Source organism: Drosophila santomea, chromosome 3R (genome assembly GCF_016746245.2).
Source record: "Drosophila santomea strain STO CAGO 1482 chromosome 3R, Prin_Dsan_1.1, whole genome shotgun sequence".
NCBI lineage: Eukaryota > Metazoa > Arthropoda > Insecta > Diptera > Drosophilidae > Drosophila > Drosophila santomea.
In genome coordinates, this window is record NC_053019.2 from 2199631 (window position 1) to 2219744 (window position 20114).

Here is a 20114-nt window from a genome sequence, read left to right on the forward strand (position 1 = left end):
CAAGTCTAACCATTCGCACACACACAGATACGCTGATTCGTCGCTTTTGGGGCCGCAGCAACAATGTGTCTTCGTTTCCGTCATGGCTGCCATTTCCGGCTAGCGAATTTCAGCAGCGCTACACCACCAAACCTTTATTAAAAAAAGTTGAATCCAGCCTGCACAGGAAAAGAAATGGCAGCAATACAAGTTCCTTAACGCCAATCTTAACTTGCTATGTTGTTGAAAAGCATAACACAACACAAACTACAATAAACTCCAATTTATTTAAAATTTATTTATATATTATATATAAATACCATTTGCAATTTAGAAAGTGCGAATAAATGATAAGATTTTAATTGCGTAATTTCCCGCAGTGCACCTACCGCCATGCATATATGGAACCATCCGTCTGTAGCTGCTCATGTGAGTGTGTTCGGGTAAATTGATTGAAATGACCAGCGGCGGATGTGCCCGGAGCGGAGCTTTCGCCCAGCGGAAGGGCATCAACTGCTGTTCGTTCATTTCGTCTTTCGACCGCCTTTGCCGCCTTGCCGCCTTGGAGGATGTAGCTTGTATCTCATAGGATGCTGCTCTTATTTTGTATCTTTTCTACTCTTCGGCTCATTGCTGGTCAGGCTTTTATTTTCATTTGTCAGGCAGTTTATTGCCTGCTTGGCTCTGTTGATTTTCTGTTCGCTTTGACGGCCCTTTCCTTAGGCCCTAAAAACGTATGTATATATGTTTTCCTGGTTTTCTTTTTTCCGTTTAACACCCACCCACCCAGCCCACTCTTCACTTCTTCCACTATTTCTTCTTTGTTGTGGGCCCCAACTTAGCTGTCCAATTTCCATGATTGCCATTGATGTGTGGGGGCTGGTTGGTTGTTTTGCTGCTGTTTTTCGTGTTTCCGGTTGCCGCGTAAAAACCATCATTACCATCTACTGGACACCAGCTGAGACTTGGATTAGGGACCAAGCTGCGACTGCTTAATTTGTTCCGAATTTATGAGCTTTGATTGTTTGCAGGCTCTACAACAAAAGGATTTGTCCGCAAATTAATTAACGTTCGCTCCTATTCTTGTTTCAGTTTCGGATCGTTGTCAATTTAAGCTAACAACCCCAAATGTTAAGCTCAATTAGGGAACTTGTTCGCAGAAATCCCTGAAATTGGTGTTTCATGAATTGGTAAGTATATATTTGGTGAATGGTATTCAGTGCAATTTAATTGTTTTAATGTTTCTTCAAAATAGTAAAGTGAAAAGCTTGGACGATAACGAATCAATGCACCTAATTGCGCAATACTCTGAACCCCTGGTAAAAACTTGCAATACGCCGCTGGATGCTGCTGAATTTTATGGATCAACAAGAAAATAAACAAAAATAATGCCAAAACTTTATCATGGCCTTACTCTGCAGAGGCGGAAAACTCAATTGAAAAGTTTGCTGTTCATTTCCGGTTGCGAGTGCGGAAGCCAAGGGGCGGGAAACAGAGGAAAGGTGGGGGTGCAAAATGGGAGGAAACCCGGCAGAACCGGAAACGGGAGGTGTCGACCAACAGGGAAATGCATTTGAATCTAATATGGCGTTCAGTTTTCCGTTTCCACGGTTCGGCGACAGTTTCAACTATTCCGTTTCCTCCTGTCCCTTTTCGTGCTACATCCTTGTTTGTATCTAGTTGTGCATAAATTACTTTGTCGCTTTTTATTCCCCGTTTTAATTCACTTCTTGCGCGGACATCGTCGACGTCATTTAGCTCGCTGTTGGCGCTTTGTTAATTCAAAAAGTTTTAATAATTTTACTTTTCAACAACTCGTGCTCATGCTGCAAAAGCGGAGCAACAAGTTGGCATTCATATCTATGCGCATGTTTTGCTTTTAACCCAACCTCCGGTTGCTTGTTTTTGCATACTCTAGAGGGCAAATTTTTTTTACGCGTTTCTCTCTTTGATGAGTTCTAAAACCGGAAATGTCCTTGAATGACGAGAAGGAAACTTTTCGACTGGGTGAACAGCAATAGAAATGATAAGAGTCAACATGCAAAACTCAGCTTAGGGTGGGAATTAGGAGAAGAGTTTTCGCACAAAACAAAATACATAGTTTTTGCCCCTAAAAGAACTATTCAATTAAATTAGGCAGTTGTTTTGAAGTGAAAGACAAGTGCGTATTCTAGATTTAAAATTTAAACTAACGGAAATGAAAGTTGAAATTGTGCAATTCGGATTATCTACCAAACTAATTCCTTAATAACGAAAAAGTAGTTCAAACTTTGTGCACTGTCCCTCTGCAATAACTACCAGCTCCCAGTTGTTTGAAACTTTAGTAGAACTTGCTCAGCCAGCTTGATCCATCAGTAAATGAAAACACTTGACAAATGTGCTACCTCTGACAGGCTGATCCATAAATGCCAGCCACTGACCAAACTAACGCCCCAGTTCGCCCTCCACTCAAGTTAATTCAATGCGAAAGCCTCACACATGGCCATAAAAACAACAAGTAAGCACCAGCACTCGAGCCTCAAAGTCCCCGCGCAGTAGAAGTAGGAGCAGTTGAGGAACAGGAACTGGAACAGCACGAGAAGCTGGAACTGCCCTATAGTAACTAGGACTGGAAGTGGTTGTGGATATGGATGTGGAGCATCTGCTGGCCGGAAGTGGCTGCCACTTGTGTAAGTGTCGCGTGCTGCATCTGTTGTTGCCGCTCATGTAGTCGCACCCGTTCTTGTTCCTCTTGCCACTTTTATTGTGCTCATAATTTGTTGGAGTTAGGACAGCAGCAACTCGACACTGACAGCAGGCGATGAGCAGCAGCACACAGCGAGAAATTATTATAGATTTGGAATGGGGGGGCGATTTTGTGCATGGAAAGCAGCAGAAAATAACTTTTTTCTATTAATATATAAATTTAAATGTATTTTTTTTTATTTCAACTAACATTTGAAGAAATGTGGCACTAGGTAAAAAGGAATGTATTCCAAAACTGGAAGCTAATTGTCCTAAATCACTTTTGGGTAAAATACATTTTATAACATAATTAAATAAAATATATGTATTTCATATTACTTTTAATATCAATATCGCTGAACATCCCTTTCTTCGATTACGCCATAACTCAATCTCTTATTTAAGGCACCATAACTGAATGCCATAGACTCCTATGACTCCAATCAATGTGCACACCAGAGAACTGCAGCAAGCCACCGGCACCTTAAGTGTACCCGCTAAACACCGGGAGTCTCCGCACCCGGGTGTTTGTAGACACTCTATTTTCAGCAATGACGAACACCCGGGTGTTTTGCCACCAGGGTGTATTTTGTACTTGCAGAAAAACACCCGGTGTCTGCTGTGCAATGAAGCAGGTACTTTTCTGTATGCATAAAAATTGTATGGATGGAAGCGAGACGGTTCAAAAAATGAAGGGTGAATGGAAACACCCAAGAAAAAGGTCGTGCACATGTTGCACAAACAAACTTATGTATTATTAAATAATATATTATATATATAATTAAATAGTATTTATACTTAATTAACACAGTTATATTTCTATTGTTATTTTTGCTTGTATTTTTTATCATTTTAAAAAGAAAAATTATAATTTACAAAGTTAAATATGGTAATTAAATATTACAAATTTTAACAAAGCAAATAATATAAGATATAAAAAAGAAATGTCTATTTCGTGTTAATTAAATTTCTGTAAAAAGAATTTTGGTTTCGTTTTTCACTACTAATGCACTATGGGAAATTTGACCCCTTTTTCTGGCCAAAACCCATTTTCTGAAAGTCGGAATATTACAATAATATTTAGTGTACGCATTCATAATTGACCAATCTTTAGTGCTGCATACCAGAAATTTTAATAGATGGCGCCACAACAAAGAAATCAGCTGTTGCGCGTACACAAAACAACAATCTGCAACGTTAAGTTTTTCTGTCGTTACAAAAGTTCTAATATCTTTGGAACCAAAGCGTTAATTTCCATTCTGTAAAAAGTATTTTAATCAGTGGGTCTTCTATTAGGCGTTTGCAACATTCAATAAAAAAAAAACTAGTGTTGTCCCAGTAATTTAGTAAAAATATTATTTGCTTTACAAAAGTATTTTTTTCTATAATGCCTAACTTTGAATAGAGATTTAAAGTGATTGCAGCAGATTGCATCAATGAAATATATCTCATGTTGTAGCTTATTTTATTCTTGTTCAGATTATTGTAATTTAAAAAACAACTTTCACCGATTTTGGGAGAAATTATAGATTTTAGGACTTAACCCTACTTTTCCAAATTCAGAGTAATCTCATGCTGAACGGGAGTTAAACAAGTCGGTTGCTGAATTGTTTTGTTATTATACCCGTTACTCGTAGAGTAAAAGGTTATACTACATTCGTTGAAAAGTATGTAACAGGCAGAAGGAAGCGTTTCCGACCATATAAAGTATATATATTCTTGATCAGGATCAATAGCCGAGTCGATCTGGAAATGTCCGTCTGTCCGTCCGTATGAACGCTGTGATCTCAGGAACTACAAAAGCTAGAAAGTTGAGATTAAGCATACAGACTCCAGAGACATAGACGCAGCGCAAGTTTGTCGATTCATGTTGCCACGCCCACTCTAATGCCCTCAAACATGTTTTAATATTTTTTCATTTTTATATTGGTCTTGTACATTTCTATCGATTTGCCAAAAAACTTTCTGCCACGCCCACTATAACGCCTACAAACCGACAAAAACCCTGTTTAAGACTCTCCTTCTCCCTTCCACTAGCTGAGTAACGGGTATCAGATAGCGTTCTCTCTTGTTTTTATTAGTACTATTGTTGTTAAGTTCTGTAAAATAATTTAGTATATAAATACTATCATGAAATCATTTGTTTTTGCTGAGATTTAAAAAGGCATACAAAATTAGAGAAAGCCTTTACGAAAATTAATAATATATATATAAGGGACGGTGCCACGCCCCTAGTTTTTGGGGTACGTATAGATATGTTCTTGTACAAATTAATGCAAAAAAAAAAACTAAATATCTTTCTTCGTTCTGGAGTTATTATTTACAAAAAATAGAAAGGGCGGTGCCACGCCCACAATTTTTGGTATCATTAAAGAAATGGACTAGTGTAACCACATACAAAAAAAACACCAATTGAATATCTCTGCCCGTTCTGGAGAATTTAGGCCAGAAAAAGTGGTCAAATTTCCCATAGTGTAATGTTACCACAGCACAGTGGGCGCAACCAACATTGGCCAAAAATGAAAAAAAAAATGTTTCCAAATATTTACGAAAAGTAACCAGATTGTCTTAAAAATGTCCAAATATGTGTATGGCAAAACCGTTTCGACTTAACTCTAACGGGACAATCTAAAAATATAGTGTAAAGGGAGAACAACTGTTCATTTTCGCAACAAAAGTGAATTTCAAAGTGGTCAAACGTGCGATTGATAGGTCCAATTATGTAAAATGAATTTTAAAGTTTCAGGTATTCACTTTAATAAATTCTTATTGTGAAATTCATTAAATTGATCTATCATATTTGGTGAATTTTTGATGGATTATACCTTTTTTGTGTATTATTTTTTTTTTTTTTTTTTTTTTTTTTTTTTTTTTTTTTTTTTTTTTTTTTTTTTTTTTTTTTTTTTTTTTTTTTTTTATTGTAAATTATTTTTTTTTTTTTTTTTTTTTTTTTTTTTTTTTTTTTTTTTATTGAAGTTATATTTTTATTAAGTAAAAAAAAAAAAAAAAAAAAAAAAAAAAAAAAAAAAAAAAAAAAAAAAAAAAAAAAAAAAAAAAAAAAAAAAAAAAAAAAAAAAAAAAAAAAAAAAAAAAAAAAAAAAAAAAAAAAAAAAAAAAAAAACTGTATTAGTGCATAATATTTTTTTTTTTTTTTTTTTTTTTTTTTTTTTTTTTTTTTTTTTTTTTTTTTTTTTTTTTTTTTTTTTTTTTTTTTTTTTTTTTTGCCAGATCCCCCTTAATGAGTGCTATCACTGTATTTGTCAATGTATTAAGGAAATAAAAATCGTAAGTCTAGCTGCAAATATTTGCAAACATACGTGTAAACATTAATAAACTCAAGCTGTCTTGCAGTCTTCAAGGTCAAGTTTTCGCCGTATTTTGCTGCTTGTCCTATGTTATGCGTTAAAAATAAAGTGTTTTTAAAATGGAATCATTTAATATTACAAATTAAGGTATTTACTGTAACTTTTTGCAGTTTTAGAGTTTCTGACGTGTTGTTTTAGTTTATTAAGTGATTGTGAAACCTGTGTCTTTTTAAGTATTAAATGTTAAGTGAAATCATTTTTCACTTAGATTTTCAAAAGTGATGGGCACATGATAGCACGATGAAATTAATTTTAAAATATTGGTCAATGTTTAAGATAATGTTTCATAAATGTTTCAGCTGCAGAACTTTGCAGATGGCTGAGTTATCTTACACAAAAGAATATACACGGGCCTGCCATAATTGAAAATGTTCTCATATCGATCGGCGAGTTATCAGAGGAAGCTGCTGAATCCAGAAATAAGGATACAAACAAATTTCGACAACAAACACCGATTTATTTTACCGTCTATTAATAACTTCAGATCCTTTAGTAACGGGACAGCGAAAATTGCCACCTAAACACAAATCAATTAAAAAAAAATATGTTTTCTTTTTGTTATTGTAACATTATTAAATACGTCTTTATTAAAACTTTTGCTTAATATCTAATGCGAAATCGATGTTCCTTAGTATCTCTAAGTATTTTTTGTATTTCTTGATATATATATTATCCTTTTGTTGGATTTTTTCTTTATAAAATTAAAACATTTACAATTATAATTTATAATTTATAATAATAATTTAATAATTTATTACACAAAGGGGCTCCAAGATTTCCCCGTATGCCTTAATAAATAAAATTATTAAAAAAATTTTTATAAAAAAACAAGAGAGAACGCTATAGTCGAGTTCCCCGACTGTCTGATACCCGTTACTTAGATAGTAGAAGTGTGAAGTCTTCAACACTGACAGTTTTTGGCGGTTTGTGGGCGTTAGAGTGGGCGTGGCAAAAAGTTTTTTGGCAAATCAATAGAAATTTACAAGACTAATACAAAAATATGTAAACATTTTACAAAAGTGTTGGCGTGGCAGCTTTGGGCGGTTTGTGGGCGTTAGAGTGGGCGTGGCAAAAAGTGTTTTGGCAAATCAATAGAAATTTACAAGACTAATACAAAAATGAAAAAATATCTAAACATTTTTCAAAAGTGTGGGCGTGGCAGCTTAGGGCGGTTTGTGGGCGTTAGAGTGGGCGTGGCAAAAAGTGTTTTGGCAAATCAATAGAAATTTACAAGACTAATACAAAAATGAAAAAATATCTAAACATTTTTCAAAAGTGTGGGCGTGGCAGCTTCGGGCGGTTTGTGTAAGCCTAATCTAAACTTTCTAGCTTTTGTAGTTCCTGAGATCTCAGCGTTCATACGGACGGACAGACAGACAGACGGACAGACATACGGACATGGCCAGATCGACTCGACTATTGATCCTGATCAAGAATATATATACTTTATATGGTCGGAAACGCTTCCTTCTGCCTGTTACAGTTACTTTTCAACGAATCTAGCATACCCTTTGACTCTACGAGTTACGGGTATAATTATAATCATTCATATTAACAAAATTGAAGTATACTTTTAGGTGTATTTTTGGGTTTTTGCTTTTTGGTGGGCGTAAAACTAACGACCATTTTATAGATTTTTTGCAATTCTTATTTTTTAAAGAACTTACAGTAAAAATTTCATAACGATATGTCTGCTAGAAGTATTTTTGGCCGCTCTCCCCATATAGGCGCAACCACTGTGCACAGGCACTCGAATGTCTACCAGACACCCGGGTGCTTACCGAAACCCTTCGTTATGAGTGGCGAGTGTGATCGGCAACCGTAGGGTGCCGCATTGATTCGGGTGCGCGGACACCGGAATTTTTTGAGCGGGTGTTTGTACGTACCCGCGATGACCGGTGTGAGTGGCACCCGAACTCAAATTGGTTGAGTGTGATTAGGGTGGCAAAAAATGCCACTCTTGCAGCTCTCTGGTGCACACACCCTTGACTTGCAAATTTTAGCAGTTTGCTGCTTGTTCTCCAGAACTTCAGCCAACAGAATGACCTAATTGCCTCTCGTCCCCGTCAACAATTAGACATTGATTGGTAGATCCACTAAACTGGCAAAAGACCAATGCCAAACCCAATCCAGTCCCAAGCGCAACTCAATCAGCAATTAGTCAGTTGGGCAAATCCCGAGTTCATAATTCAAAATTGGCACATGCAAATGCCCAAATCCATCCGCACTAATTGAAATTTATGGTGCAGCGGTTGAGTGGTGAGTAAACTTTTTCCACAGGCCTCTACGCATCAGGTCGCATTAGAATCGTCCTGCGAATTTCGCAATTTACAATTTGCAGCACAATGCGCCCCAGCAATGATACTCGACCTGATGATGATGGAGCAGGACACATCCAGCTCATCGAGGGGCCATAGATTAGCGACCAAGTGCACTCCTTCCGCCAGTTAACGAGCTGCAGACCGTTGACAGGATGAATTAACACTTGTCCAGCCCTCCAATTGACCATCCCTACCACTGCTCATCCTTTCGTGGCACATGAGTATACATGTGACCACTTGGAATTCCCATACCCATAATCATTTATCGATTTATGCAAATGTTAAGGCAGAATAATCAAGCAGGATATCTTCTTTTATAGCTGATTGAACTGTACGTCTAGATATGAACGTATGTTTGAATGTACATTTTTTAGATTTGCAAAAGCTCTAAAAATATTGCAATATTATGGCTAACGATTACCTAAATAATTTGAATTTATTATAACCCAAACTGTAACCCATAAAATGTAATTATGGAAATCAAGCTTTTACGAATTGGTTTTTCCATTGTACTAACAGATTTGTATTTAATATAAACAAATGCTTAGTTAGTAAAATTAGTGAATAATTAATAATAATAATAGTATATAGAAATATACTACAGCTGAGGAAGATTGTTACACAGACTTCATTCAAATTCAGCTTAATTTTCTCTCTACTTATACTGACACCATTTTTTTTAAATTTCGACAGGCTTATGAGGTCCTTTCTCCGGCTAATCCCACTTACCCTTTCAGCCAGCCAATCCTACCATAACTCGCAGCTGATGTCCATTTGTTTATGCATTGATAAAGAGAATGCTCATATGCCTGCGCACACCCACACAGTGGCACACACACTCGCATACACGCGAAAGAGAAAACATAGCATACATTTCGGCTGTTGCTATTTTCGCGTGGCCTGTGCATATTAAGTTTATGCTTTATCGTTTATTGCGCACACTGACACAGGCATAAACGTATATTGCCCACATAATTTAACAAACGTTTGTGTGGGTTTTCTGTGTGCGGATGTGTAATATTTACGACCCCTGGGTGGTCAAGTCATATCACACTGAGCAGAATAATGAACAACTTAGTAAGATAGTATACATTAGTAAGTATACATTAATAATTTAATTTTGTAACCTATGAACTTTTCATACTCCAAGTTTAATGCTTTCGTATTTTTTAGAGCAAGAATCTAATAGACCTTTTTTCCATACATGTTTTAATTAACTTAAATTGACAAAATCTTAACTAATATACCACATTACACTTTTCAAGGACTACAAATCTACATTTTAATTTATTTTAATACATGTTGAACATGAACAGTTTGCCTTAATAAATATCCCTAAAATATAATCCATATTATTTAAATACAATTTTATTTAGAGTTATGCATTTATACCATCTCGTAGGGTTTGCCTATATATTTTTGCGTTTATATATTTTTTCTTTTGTGCAAAAGCGAACGCATAAAGGCAGTTCCAGATGGTCAGGAAACTTCGGGGCACATGTCCGCCAATGAGGCGTACTTAATGATTATGGCATTTGCTGTTTTTATTTATTTACATTTACTTATCTGGCCGGCCGTCTTCGCCGTGGGCACTCGCCTTTGTTTTGGCTATTATTTTTTTAGCCCAGTGGTCCGACTTCCCCTTGTGGCCATCGCATCGAATAGCCGTTGACCACTCCATTTATGTTTTGTTTTCGGAAGCTTACCCGCGCATATTTATATTTGCTGTGGATAAGCCGCTTAGCCCGGGAGCATCGACATTCATTGCCGTCACCTAATGTCCTGCAGTTATTTGTTGGACATTTAAGCCTGGAACATTTTTGGGGATTTGAGCTCGGCGGCGAACAATGAACTGCTTGGAGCTCCGACGCCAGTGACCTCTTTTCAAGCTGCTGAAGCTTATAAATGCCAAGAACAAATGAGCAAAAATTCCACATCCGCCCGAGCATCAAAAGGATAAAGCGGAAGTGCAGGAGACAGTTTGGACTTAGACTCCAGTCGCCATCCTGGTGGGTACAAGCACAAGCGATTTCGAAATCCCCGCCCATCGGCACCCCGCATAAAAATACTCGATGACAGGACCAGAAATGTCTCGGTTATGGGGTCTGTGTGTCTTGGATTCCCTGGCCATCCGGGATATCACTTAATGTTGTGTGTCTTCTGGTGGTTTTCTCCCTCTGTGCAGCCGAAATTGGCTTAAACTGTGCAAGTTCATAAAACAAACAAGCGAATTTGAAAAGTTGCGAGTGCCAGCCGCAGTCGAAAACTTGGCCGTGCTGCCTGAACTTGAAATTTACGTTAGTTAAATTATCAACTTCAGCGTCTGACCAAAAAAACTTTTTGTGCAAAACAAAGTCGTCGTCGTGTCATTTTATTTTAAAGAAGTTTGCGCGGCTGCTGAATAATCGGATTTCCTTTTCATGAAGTTTCTTCAAATTAACTTTATACTCTAAAAATTTCTTATTGTTCGGAAATAAAAGATGCATTTTTATTTGAATCCACAAAAAAAATTACAAAACGGATACATCCTATATAAATAAAATAAGGAAGTCCGATTTTTATTTTCTTTTAAATATAGGTATTATTTCTCTCTGTAGTTTTTACTTTCAGGACATAGATTGTTGTAACAATAATTCACTGAAACCAACGAACTTGGTCCGCAGCACCCACTACCACCAGTAATAAGCGTCATGTGTGTAATTTCGGCTTAAGATGGCCAACAATGTAAGCGGTTTAAGTGTGAAACATTGTTGGCCACACAGGCATCAGTTTATTGGATCTGGCCATACTCACCAAGTGTGAGGAAAAATTATAGCCGACTGCCAGAGGACTTTGCTTCAAACTTAAGCCGCTTAGCCAGCGAAAAGCCAACTACAAATACAACTTATTATACGAGTGGAATTAACACCAGGCAATTTGTGGCGGCTGAAAATTAATATTCATTTTAAAAGCAGAAAACGCACATATAAGTTGGCTAATTTGTACAAGAGCTCATATTTTGCTGTTCTTCTTTATTCATTTACAAACATATTTCTGGCTTTATTCACGTTGCATTAAACTAGGCGTTAATAGTATTGAATACATAACAAAACAATTTATAAATTTCACAAATCGAGCTCAGAAATGTGTGTTCTTGTATTTCTAATATTTGCTGCCGATAATTTCAAACTAAGTCAGCAATCGTGGGAATCGTGGGAATGGATGCCAGGGGTCTGGGCGGTAGTTTTTGAATCAAGCGGCGTCTGTAAATACTTCTCTTGCGGTATAGAATCCACGAAGACTATTTAAGAGTAAACTAGATTAATTATGCACACCCATACGGATGTGTAACTATATTTGTATATAAATATAGAGGCTGTGTCGGTAATTCTATTCCTGATTTAGGTTCTTGATCACGTAATTAACAATGAGGGCAAAAATTGCAAAGCAGATAATGATCACCAGGTTTGAATAGACGGATTGCCAGTTTAGATAGGAGTTCCGAGCACTATTCTGCAGCGCCGCTCCCCCGCCGCTGGCCAAATCCGCCTGACCCGCCGCCCCGCCATCGATTGCGTCCGCTGCATTCTGTGGATTGGCCAAACCTCCCGCCGCCAGATTGCCATCCGCAGATGCCAGGGTCGCTCCGTTGGCCAATCCATTGGAACGCTTCACTCCGTTTGCAGCGGTTCCGCCTAAAGCAGCTGCCGCCTGTGTTCCCTGCAGCCGTTGTTTGATCTCGTCGACGATCTCCGGAAACAGCTCGCAGAAATTGGTGTTGCGCAGGTTAAATGCTAGCGATTTTTGAGCAAACATTTGCTTGTCATAGTTCGATGATTCGATGGATCCGAGTGTGGGCGTGCTCTCCAGCTGTGGAGTATTTAAGATTGGTTTACTGAAACACATGATCATGTATACGCAACAACTTACCATGAAGCTCAGCAGACCAGTGAGAATGGTTCCCACGCACCAAGTGGGGTTCCAAGTGTCGGGATGAAAATCTGAAAGGCAAAATAGTGAAAATAAGTTTTTTATAATTTTCCTAACTTCTTGGCAATAAATGTAATGTTAAATGGACCATTTGGGATTCTTAAAAACTTTTTACAAATTTTGTCACTCGATTGATTTTTAAATTATAAAGTTAAACCTTTTAAAATTATTTAAAAAAAAAAACACAGATTTTCTGAGAAGAATCAGATTGCAGCACAAGTTAAAAATACGTTTGAAGAGAGATTCACCCGTTTGCGGTTCGGAGTATACTGCATGCAGCTATCAAGTGCCTCATTGCCCAGCTCAGTTTTTCCGCCTATATAAAAATATGTTTGTCTAAGCATAAAAGATCATTGTTCTAAGAGTTTATCGGCTTAGTTTAATAAACCGAACTGTAGCTACATTTAAAGTGTATTTCTAGCTGTTGTTATTTCTAGTTTTCTTAAAACGGATTCAGTTTCCTACTGAAATGGAACTGCCGAGACTCTCCACATACCTGATATGCTCAAGCACAGTCTGGTGTTGGTCTTGAAGCGTCCGTTCGGCGTCAGCATGTAGATGGATGGTGGTTTGAAGGGGAACTCGCGCGGAAAGAGCAAGGTGCCGTGATAGTAGCCGCCGTAGTAAGGCGAGTCCTCCGGTCCCTTGACGCAGTAGTGCCACTCGAGGATGTTGTTGGGCAGCGGCTCGGCGGTGATGTACGGTAGGGGATCCCGCTTGAGGCGCATATAGTCCTGCTTCATGCGCGACACGGCAGTGGGCTGCTTCCGGCCGCCGGACGCCGACGACGAGGACATGGTGTTGTTTTGGTTTGGTTAATTTTTAACGAACTAAAGTACTACCGCCCGAAATGGAAAATCGAAACGAGGAGTCTGAGCTTCGGGCGACGATCGAACGGCACTAGCCTACTGGCTTTTCTCGCAGTGTAGCAGATAAGATAGCGACGTGGCCCTGTGGAATAATTTGCAAATCAATTAGGCTCGTATCTGGCCGCATAAATATCAAAACGTACCGTCCTTCCCTAGAATTTCGTAGCTTTCGAAGGTTCTTGTTCGATTTGTTTATCATGCGATGGATTCCAGTTTCGCCAGCTCGAATGTTTATTGTTTGCTTTTCTAGTACAGGCACCAACCTCGGTAACAAGTGCGTTTCCTAATTGTTGTTGCTGCTGTTTCTGCGCTTTTGTTGATTTTTTTAAATTGCAGTGAAATTGTGTGAAAAAACAACGCACACACACAGGCGCACACGACCCGACACCCGCACACACACACGTGCGGTGGACAAATAAGGCTGGACTTTGGTGTATTTAATATTGCCACGGGCTTGCTCCGTTGCAGTGGAAGCCCCTAATCCGTATTAATCACTTGTGAGCTTACTTATTCGGTTTCTGGTGCTGGAAATATCTCAATTTACTCTTGTATTTTGGCATGAAGAAGTTAGTGGTACCATATGTTGAAACTAGTTTTATCCCCAATTCAGTGTTACCTCTCTGGTATGTTGTCTTTCTCACCACGTGGTGAAGGACGGGACCTTAGCTACAGTAGGTGAAAAATTAGATAGCCGTGGTGGATGCATCCGCTAAATAACAACTTTTCAAATTTATACATTTCTTTGAAAAAGGAAAATGTTTCAGATCTCGAGTCCCATAGACCGGATACCGCACCTGGATGACGGACTCTGGGATGCGGTGTCACTGCAGGCAAAGAAATTGAAGAACATGAGAAAACGCTATAGCTCCCCGACTATCTGGTACCCTTTACTCAGCTAGTGCCAGTGCGAAGGAGATAAAATGAAATGATAAAATAAAACAAAAAAGCATGCAGCATTAGGCGGTATGTGGGAGTGGCAGCCTTTTGAAACCTGTTACATACTTTCACTCTATAAGAATAGGGTATATCTGAACATTCTTATGACAATATTTTGTAAAGTCAAAAGTTACTAACTTGGTTGTCAGATTAAATAGAAGCTACAATAATTCGTAGTGTAATTATACCCGTTACTCGTAGATAAAAAGGGTATACTAGATTCGTTGGAAAGTATGTAACAGGCAGAAGGAAGCGTTTCCGACCATATAAAGTATATATATTCTTGATCAGGATCAATAGCCGAGTCGATTTGGCCAAGTCCGTCTGTCCGTCCGTCTGTCCGTATGAACGCTGAGATCTCAGGAACTAAGAAAGCTAGAAAGTTGAGATTCGGCATACAGACACCAGAGATATAGACGCAGCGCAAGTTTGTCGATTCATGTTGCCACGCCCACTCTAACGCCCACAAACCGCCCAAAACTGCCACGCCCACACTTGAAAAATGTTTTGATATTTTTTCATTTTTGTATTGGTCTTGTAAGTTTCTATCGATTTGCCAAAAAACTTGTTGCCACGCCCACTATAACGCCCACAAACCTCCAAAAACTGTCAGTGTTGAAGACTCTCCTTCGCACTTCCACTAGCTGAGAAACGGGTATCAGATAGTCGGGGAACTCGACTATAGCGTTCTCTCAAAGACATTATAATGTCTTTGGTTCTCTCTTGTTTTAATTCTCTATTGTAGCCCTTTACAAATAAACATTTTCGCCTCCGCTGTTATCACACTCACATTGATAACGTCGTTATCTTTAAAAGTGCGGAATATTTTTGAAACTTGGTAAGCAAGCATTGCCAAACAGTAAAGCTTGTTTTTATGGGAATGGAAACCAAAATACGAAAGTGGATCAACGGACGATTACTGAAATTACAGGGCATCGGCATCTCGCACTAATTTGGACTTCGTCACGCCGATTAATAGGTGAATGAGTAGTGAATGACAGTTGTTCTAACTGATAAGAGCATACAACGGCGGCTAAAATACTAGCAATAGCGGCACTTAAACTATATTTAAATATACATAATAAATTGTCTTTTATATGAAGTCGGGTGAAAGTTCAAATCATGGGTTGTAAAAAACTTGTCCGTGCCTAATGTGAACTAAGGTTACTATTTTCATTCCAATATAATTCGGTTGTAAAGCACCACTTTTATAGCTAATGGTTTTTATATTAACAATGTGTTAAAAGTTCTCAGTATTTATTATTATTCTGACCCGCTCTCGATTGCTAAACCCACACAAAGGGACCTCCCTGATAAGCCCAAATAGATGGGTTTGTTGTTCGCACATCGCTGGCGATTCGGATGGGGGTTGGCCGAGCCAGATTTCTTATCAATCCTCCCGTCTGTTTTTGGTCATCGTAGGCGGCGCGCACTCAGTTGCCGTTCCACCAGCAGAAAGTGCAGTACTCACAGTCCACGTAATTAGTAATTACCCCATTAAATAATGTCGGCAATCGGAAAGATCGGGTTCCTGGGAGGCGGCAATATGGCCAAGGCATTGGCTAAGGGTTTTCTAGCCTCAGGTGAGAAAGTTTAAAAATCCACAAATAGCTTTGCAGTCGTGATACAGTTTCTGCAAGACAAAAGATAAGACACCTTTGGATAAACAAACATACAAACATAATCTTAGAATGTAATATAAATGGATACGACGATTCCCGATTGAATCGGCACATTTCCTATTTTAATTCCTAGGCCTGGCCAAACCCAACACCCTGATTGCCAGCGTGCATCCGGCAGATAAGCTCTCGCTGCAGTCCTTCCAATCCCTGGGAGTGAATACATTGGTCAAGAATGCACCCGTTGTGCAGCAATCGGATGTGGTCTTCGTGTCCGTGAAACCCCAAGTGGTTCCCTCGGTTTTGTCGGAGATCCAGCCACTAAGCTCAGGCAAACTATTCCTTTCCGTGGCCATGGGCATCACTTTGTCCACCATCGAATCCAGTTTATCTCCACAGGCTCGTGTGATCCGTGTGATGCCGAATCTGCCAGCTGTGGTGTGTTCCGGTTGTTCAGTATTTGTTCGTGGAGCCAATGCCACCGATAGAGATGCGGAGATCACCCAGAAACTGCTGCAGTCCGTGGGCACTTGTGAGCCGGTGGATGAGTCTCAGTTGGATGTGGTTACTGCTTTGAGCGGAAGTGGACCGGCCTATGTGTTCGTGATGATTGAGGCCTTGGCGGATGGAGCCGTTCACATGGGATTGCCCAGGGATCTGGCCTATCGTCTGGCATCACAAACAGTCCTGGGCGCAGGTCACATGGTGCGGGATAGTGGTATGCATCCCGGACAACTCAAGGATGGGGTCACAAGCCCGGCGGGATCGACAGCAGCGGCGCTTAGACAACTGGAGCTGTCAGGTAAGCTGATATGATGACGCCGATGACGCACTCTCTTATCGCCGCCAGTTCAACCTTTGGTGTCGATTGCAGGTTTTCGGGCAGCTGTGTCTGGAGCGGTGGAAGAGGCGACGCTGCGATGCCGGCAAATTTCGGGAAAGACGACTTAGGCACATAGGATTACATATACATATACGTACGTTGGGGTGGGCCAATTTTGTTAATAAACCAATAATTATAGGTCTCTAAATAAAAATATATTTTCTATAGGCAGAAGCCTGTTTAAATCTTGGTAATGTATTTTTTCTGATCCTTTCAAAGTACAAGGATACATCCTAACATGATGTAAAATACTACAAATTATGAAATATTTCATACCAATCGACTCACCCTTGTGCATAATGTGGGTTAGTAGATTTGCATTACTATAAAAATTGTGAAGGCTGATTATGTGATACCTAAATATAGGCAACACTGCTATATTCTTTACTTTCTGCTTTGTTTATAATCTAGATAAAAATAACTAATTCCAAGTCAAGCCTAGAACTTCTTCTTTTTGGCCCGCGCCAGCTCATTAAGCTCGCCCTGTTGCACTGAGGCCTCCTGATAAATACGCTTAACCTTCTCATGGCGCTCCTTGTCGCTGTAAAAATAAGATCAATAGATTAGAAAAGTGCGGATGTCCACCAAATGAAACACAAACCTTTTCAGGGTCTGTTTGAGCTTAAGCTCCTGGACGAAGGCGGTATCTCTGCGGATTTCTCGAATGGCTCCCTTCTTTTCGCGCTTGATCTTATGCAGCAGCTTGGCCCGCTCCTCCTTGGCCTTGGACATCTTGGGACGCCGTTTGTCATCATACACCGCCTCGAATCGAGGTTCCAGCAGCCTAAGAGCTTTAGGCTTCTTTGCCGCCGGAGCCAGAAGTTTCATTTTCTGCGCAGCCAGCTTCTCCACCAGTTCGGTGGCTTCCTTGTGGTGCAGATGCACATGCTCAGGGTAGGACTCCAGTGGAAGGCGGGAGAGTAATCTCAGGAAGGGTTTGGCCAGGTAGCAGGCGCCAACATGCTCTTCCACCAGCTGAAGAGCTTCCTTGATTAGCAGGAGGGATGTATCCAGTGCTCGCACTTTGAAATCTGGAGTGATCGTCTGGGTGACCAAGTCCGCAGGCTGGAGCTGCTGGGGCTTCAACTTCGTGCATTCCTGGTTAGCTGGGAGTGCCAGGAGCTTGCTTAATGGACCATCGCGCTCAAAGGGCGGCGTGATCTCCAACTGTTCCACATCCCTTTTGGGTATGGACATGTGTACAATACCCTGCAGGAAATTGAATACGGCTGGAACCAGTCTCTTGGATTGGGACACAAACTCCAAGATTACGGTAACCAGGAACAGGCCCATGGATATTTCCTGTCGCGTACGCACTCGTGATCTGGACAAGACGTGTTGCATGAAAATAAAGCAAGGAGTGACCACCGGGTGGCGGAAATCGGAAGTCGAATACAAGTTGGCCACTAGTTTGAAGTACACCAAAGTCTCTAGTGAAGCATACATCTTGTGATTTTTTCTAAACTCTCCGTACTTCTCTTTAATCACCTCTAGTAATGTATTGGACATGCGTTCGGGATTCAGTTGCGTTAATTCATAAAAGTGGGGCATAAGCTTTGAGAGCAATTGAAAGTGTTCGCGAATTTCTTGCTCGTTGGCATCCTCAAACGAATCCTTCAAATATTGCAGCAGAAATGAGTACAACTTAACTACATTATCACGATTAACACCTTCCAGTTTGGGATGATTGCATTTTATGATTCTTTCGATAATGGTCGTCTTCTGTGCCGTAGCATGCTTGGAGAGGAGCTCTGTGAAGTCCTCGTAGGTCTTGGGCATCTTGATGGTAAACGGTATGCTGGTGTCCAAGGAGGCGCGAATTGTATACTCTGACTTTTTCGCTTTCTTTTTACTAGCCTTGGGAACTTCTTCTTGCTCGGATTCACTATCAGACTCCTTAAGATCGCTCAGATTGTCGACCTCTGAATCGCTCTCCTCATCCGAGTCCTCATCTTCCTCCTCTTCCCCTTCCTCATCATTGTCCTCATTTTCGTTTCCTTCCGCCTTCAGTTCCTTCTTTCCATTAAGGTGTGTTCCAAGATTGCCGTCCAAGTCGTAAGCGAGTGTATCATCTCCCTCGTCATCTTCGCCAGCCAAGAAATAGCCATCGTCCAGATCATCGGCAGATCGATGCTTGGGTTTGGCATTGGAGGCCTCCTCATCCTCCTCGCCATCGGCTCGCATTCGACGGAGCCGCTCGTTCTCGAGCTTCTCCAGACGAGCGGCCTCCTGTTTGACCAGCTCGTCGGGATTGATTAGTTTATCCGCAACACTGCCTCTCGGCTCGAAGATCATCTCTTTGAGCAGTTTATCGTACGCATCTGGCGGTGGCTTGGCGTCCTGCTCATCCTTCGTGGCTTTGGCCACTAGCGGAAGCAGATGCTTATAGTTGGCATCAAGTTTCTCGGTGAGATCATACACTTCGTCCTTCTCTTTGGCGATCTCGTTCTTTCGGCGTTTTTGCTCAACGATCATCTCATCAATGGCCGCTTGGCGGTCTTGGGCAGAGTCTCCCTCTCCGCCGAAATGAGCAGCAGCAGTAAAGTCCGCTGAAAGGATATGTTAGTTAGTTGAGGGTTTTAAGGAAAAAACATTGGCGTATACCGTCCAATGCCTCGTCGTCTAGTTCCTCGTCGTCGGACCGCTCATCTCTGTACTGTTCGATCTCTTCCAGAGTTTGTCCTCTGTGCGTAAGTAGTTCGTCGTCATTGAGGTTGAACTTCTCCGCTTTCTGGTTGGATCGCACCTGGGACATCTTTTCGGCCAGGTAGCGGGCATTCATCACTGACTCAGTTAGCTGATCGCCACTCAAGTGCTTGCCGATTCGGTTATCCTTGAAGCGATTGGTCTTGTGCTTCACGGCGAACTGTTGACCTAATGTCTGGGCTCTTTTTTGGAGGGCCTTGGCCCGCGACACTCCTGGCATTCCCCTGTCATGCTTGCAGATCCTCCCCAGAATCTTGAACTTCTCCTTGTTCACGTGCACATCGAAGGGATTGCCTCGCTTGCTCGACAGTGCCGCTGAGTTGTCGAAGGGATTGGACGACTTGATCGTCTTTTTGGCGTAAACAGCATCCGCGCTGGCCTTCTTTCCCTTGGCCACCATTGTTTAATATCGCGTTTTACGGATAAATTAAACCGAGTTCATGGAGCAAAACAAAACACCTAACACGTGCAACCCAATAACGTACTAGCGCCTTCACGAAATGCCGAAATTAGTGTTGACTAATCCTGGGAACAGTCACGACTAATGGTAATGGGATCAGATTTAAGTTGTGCTGTAAATACAAATAACCATTATTATCTGAATAAGAATATAACTTAAATAACATTTAATTGAACATAATAAAAAACTATATTAAAACAAAACGTTTTATGCAAACACAGATAGATACGTGTCGTTTGATATTGATATCCATGTTTGTTATATATTACACCAATCATATTTT

General features: G+C 40.2%; 3 protein-coding genes across 3 annotated transcripts; 1 reads left to right on the forward strand and 2 right to left on the reverse strand.

Annotated features, from left to right (window-relative positions):
* Nucleotides 1–11383: 11383 nt before the first annotated feature.
* LOC120453062 (ubiquitin-conjugating enzyme E2 J2) lies at nt 11384–13814 on the reverse strand. Its single transcript, XM_039637587.2, has 4 exons — nt 13371–13814; nt 12855–13309; nt 12299–12369; nt 11384–12238 (listed from the first exon to the last, which is right to left on the reverse strand). The coding sequence occupies exons 2-4, from the start codon at nt 13153–13155 to the stop codon at nt 11759–11761; spliced, it is 852 nt and encodes a 283-aa protein (XP_039493521.1). The 5' UTR covers nt 13156–13309; nt 13371–13814; the 3' UTR covers nt 11384–11758.
* A 1703-nt stretch (nt 13815–15517) lies between these two features.
* On the forward strand, nt 15518–16855 carry LOC120452257 (pyrroline-5-carboxylate reductase). Its single transcript, XM_039636386.2, has 3 exons — nt 15518–15746; nt 15919–16584; nt 16657–16855. The coding sequence occupies exons 1-3, from the start codon at nt 15668–15670 to the stop codon at nt 16731–16733; spliced, it is 822 nt and encodes a 273-aa protein (XP_039492320.1). The 5' UTR covers nt 15518–15667; the 3' UTR covers nt 16734–16855.
* Nucleotides 16856–16960: 105 nt separating this feature from the next.
* Nucleotides 16961–19859, reverse strand: LOC120452256 (nucleolar protein 14 homolog). Its single transcript, XM_039636385.2, has 3 exons — nt 19270–19859; nt 17267–19214; nt 16961–17206 (listed from the first exon to the last, which is right to left on the reverse strand). Exons 1-3 carry the CDS (start codon nt 19769–19771, stop codon nt 17104–17106), a joined length of 2553 nt encoding a protein of 850 aa, XP_039492319.1. The 5' UTR covers nt 19772–19859; the 3' UTR covers nt 16961–17103.
* Between the last annotated feature and the right edge of the window lie 255 nt (nt 19860–20114).

Bases quoted from the DNA above. Each gene is read 5' to 3' on its own strand.
- LOC120452257 (XM_039636386.2), top strand. From the start codon at position 15,668: ATGTCGGCAATCGGAAAGATCGGGTTCCTGGGAGGCGGCAATATGGCC. The intron at 15,747-15,918 runs GTGAGAAAGTTT...TTTAATTCCTAG, and splicing joins TAAGGGTTTTCTAGCCTCAG to GCCTGGCCAAACCCAACACC. The intron at 16,585-16,656 runs GTAAGCTGATAT...TGTCGATTGCAG, and splicing joins TAGACAACTGGAGCTGTCAG to GTTTTCGGGCAGCTGTGTCT.
- LOC120453062 (XM_039637587.2), bottom strand. From the start codon at position 13,155: ATGTCCTCGTCGTCGGCGTCCGGCGGCCGGAAGCAGCCCACTGCCGTG. The intron at 12,370-12,854 runs GTATGTGGAGAG...TTTGCCTTTCAG, and splicing joins ACTGTGCTTGAGCATATCAG to ATTTTCATCCCGACACTTGG. The intron at 12,239-12,298 runs GTAAGTTGTTGC...AATACTCCACAG, and splicing joins CTGGTCTGCTGAGCTTCATG to CTGGAGAGCACGCCCACACT.
- LOC120452256 (XM_039636385.2), bottom strand. From the start codon at position 19,771: ATGGTGGCCAAGGGAAAGAAGGCCAGCGCGGATGCTGTTTACGCCAAA. The intron at 19,215-19,269 runs GTATACGCCAAT...ATATCCTTTCAG, and splicing joins AGACGACGAGGCATTGGACG to CGGACTTTACTGCTGCTGCT. The intron at 17,207-17,266 runs GTTTGTGTTTCA...TTATTTTTACAG, and splicing joins CTCAAACAGACCCTGAAAAG to CGACAAGGAGCGCCATGAGA.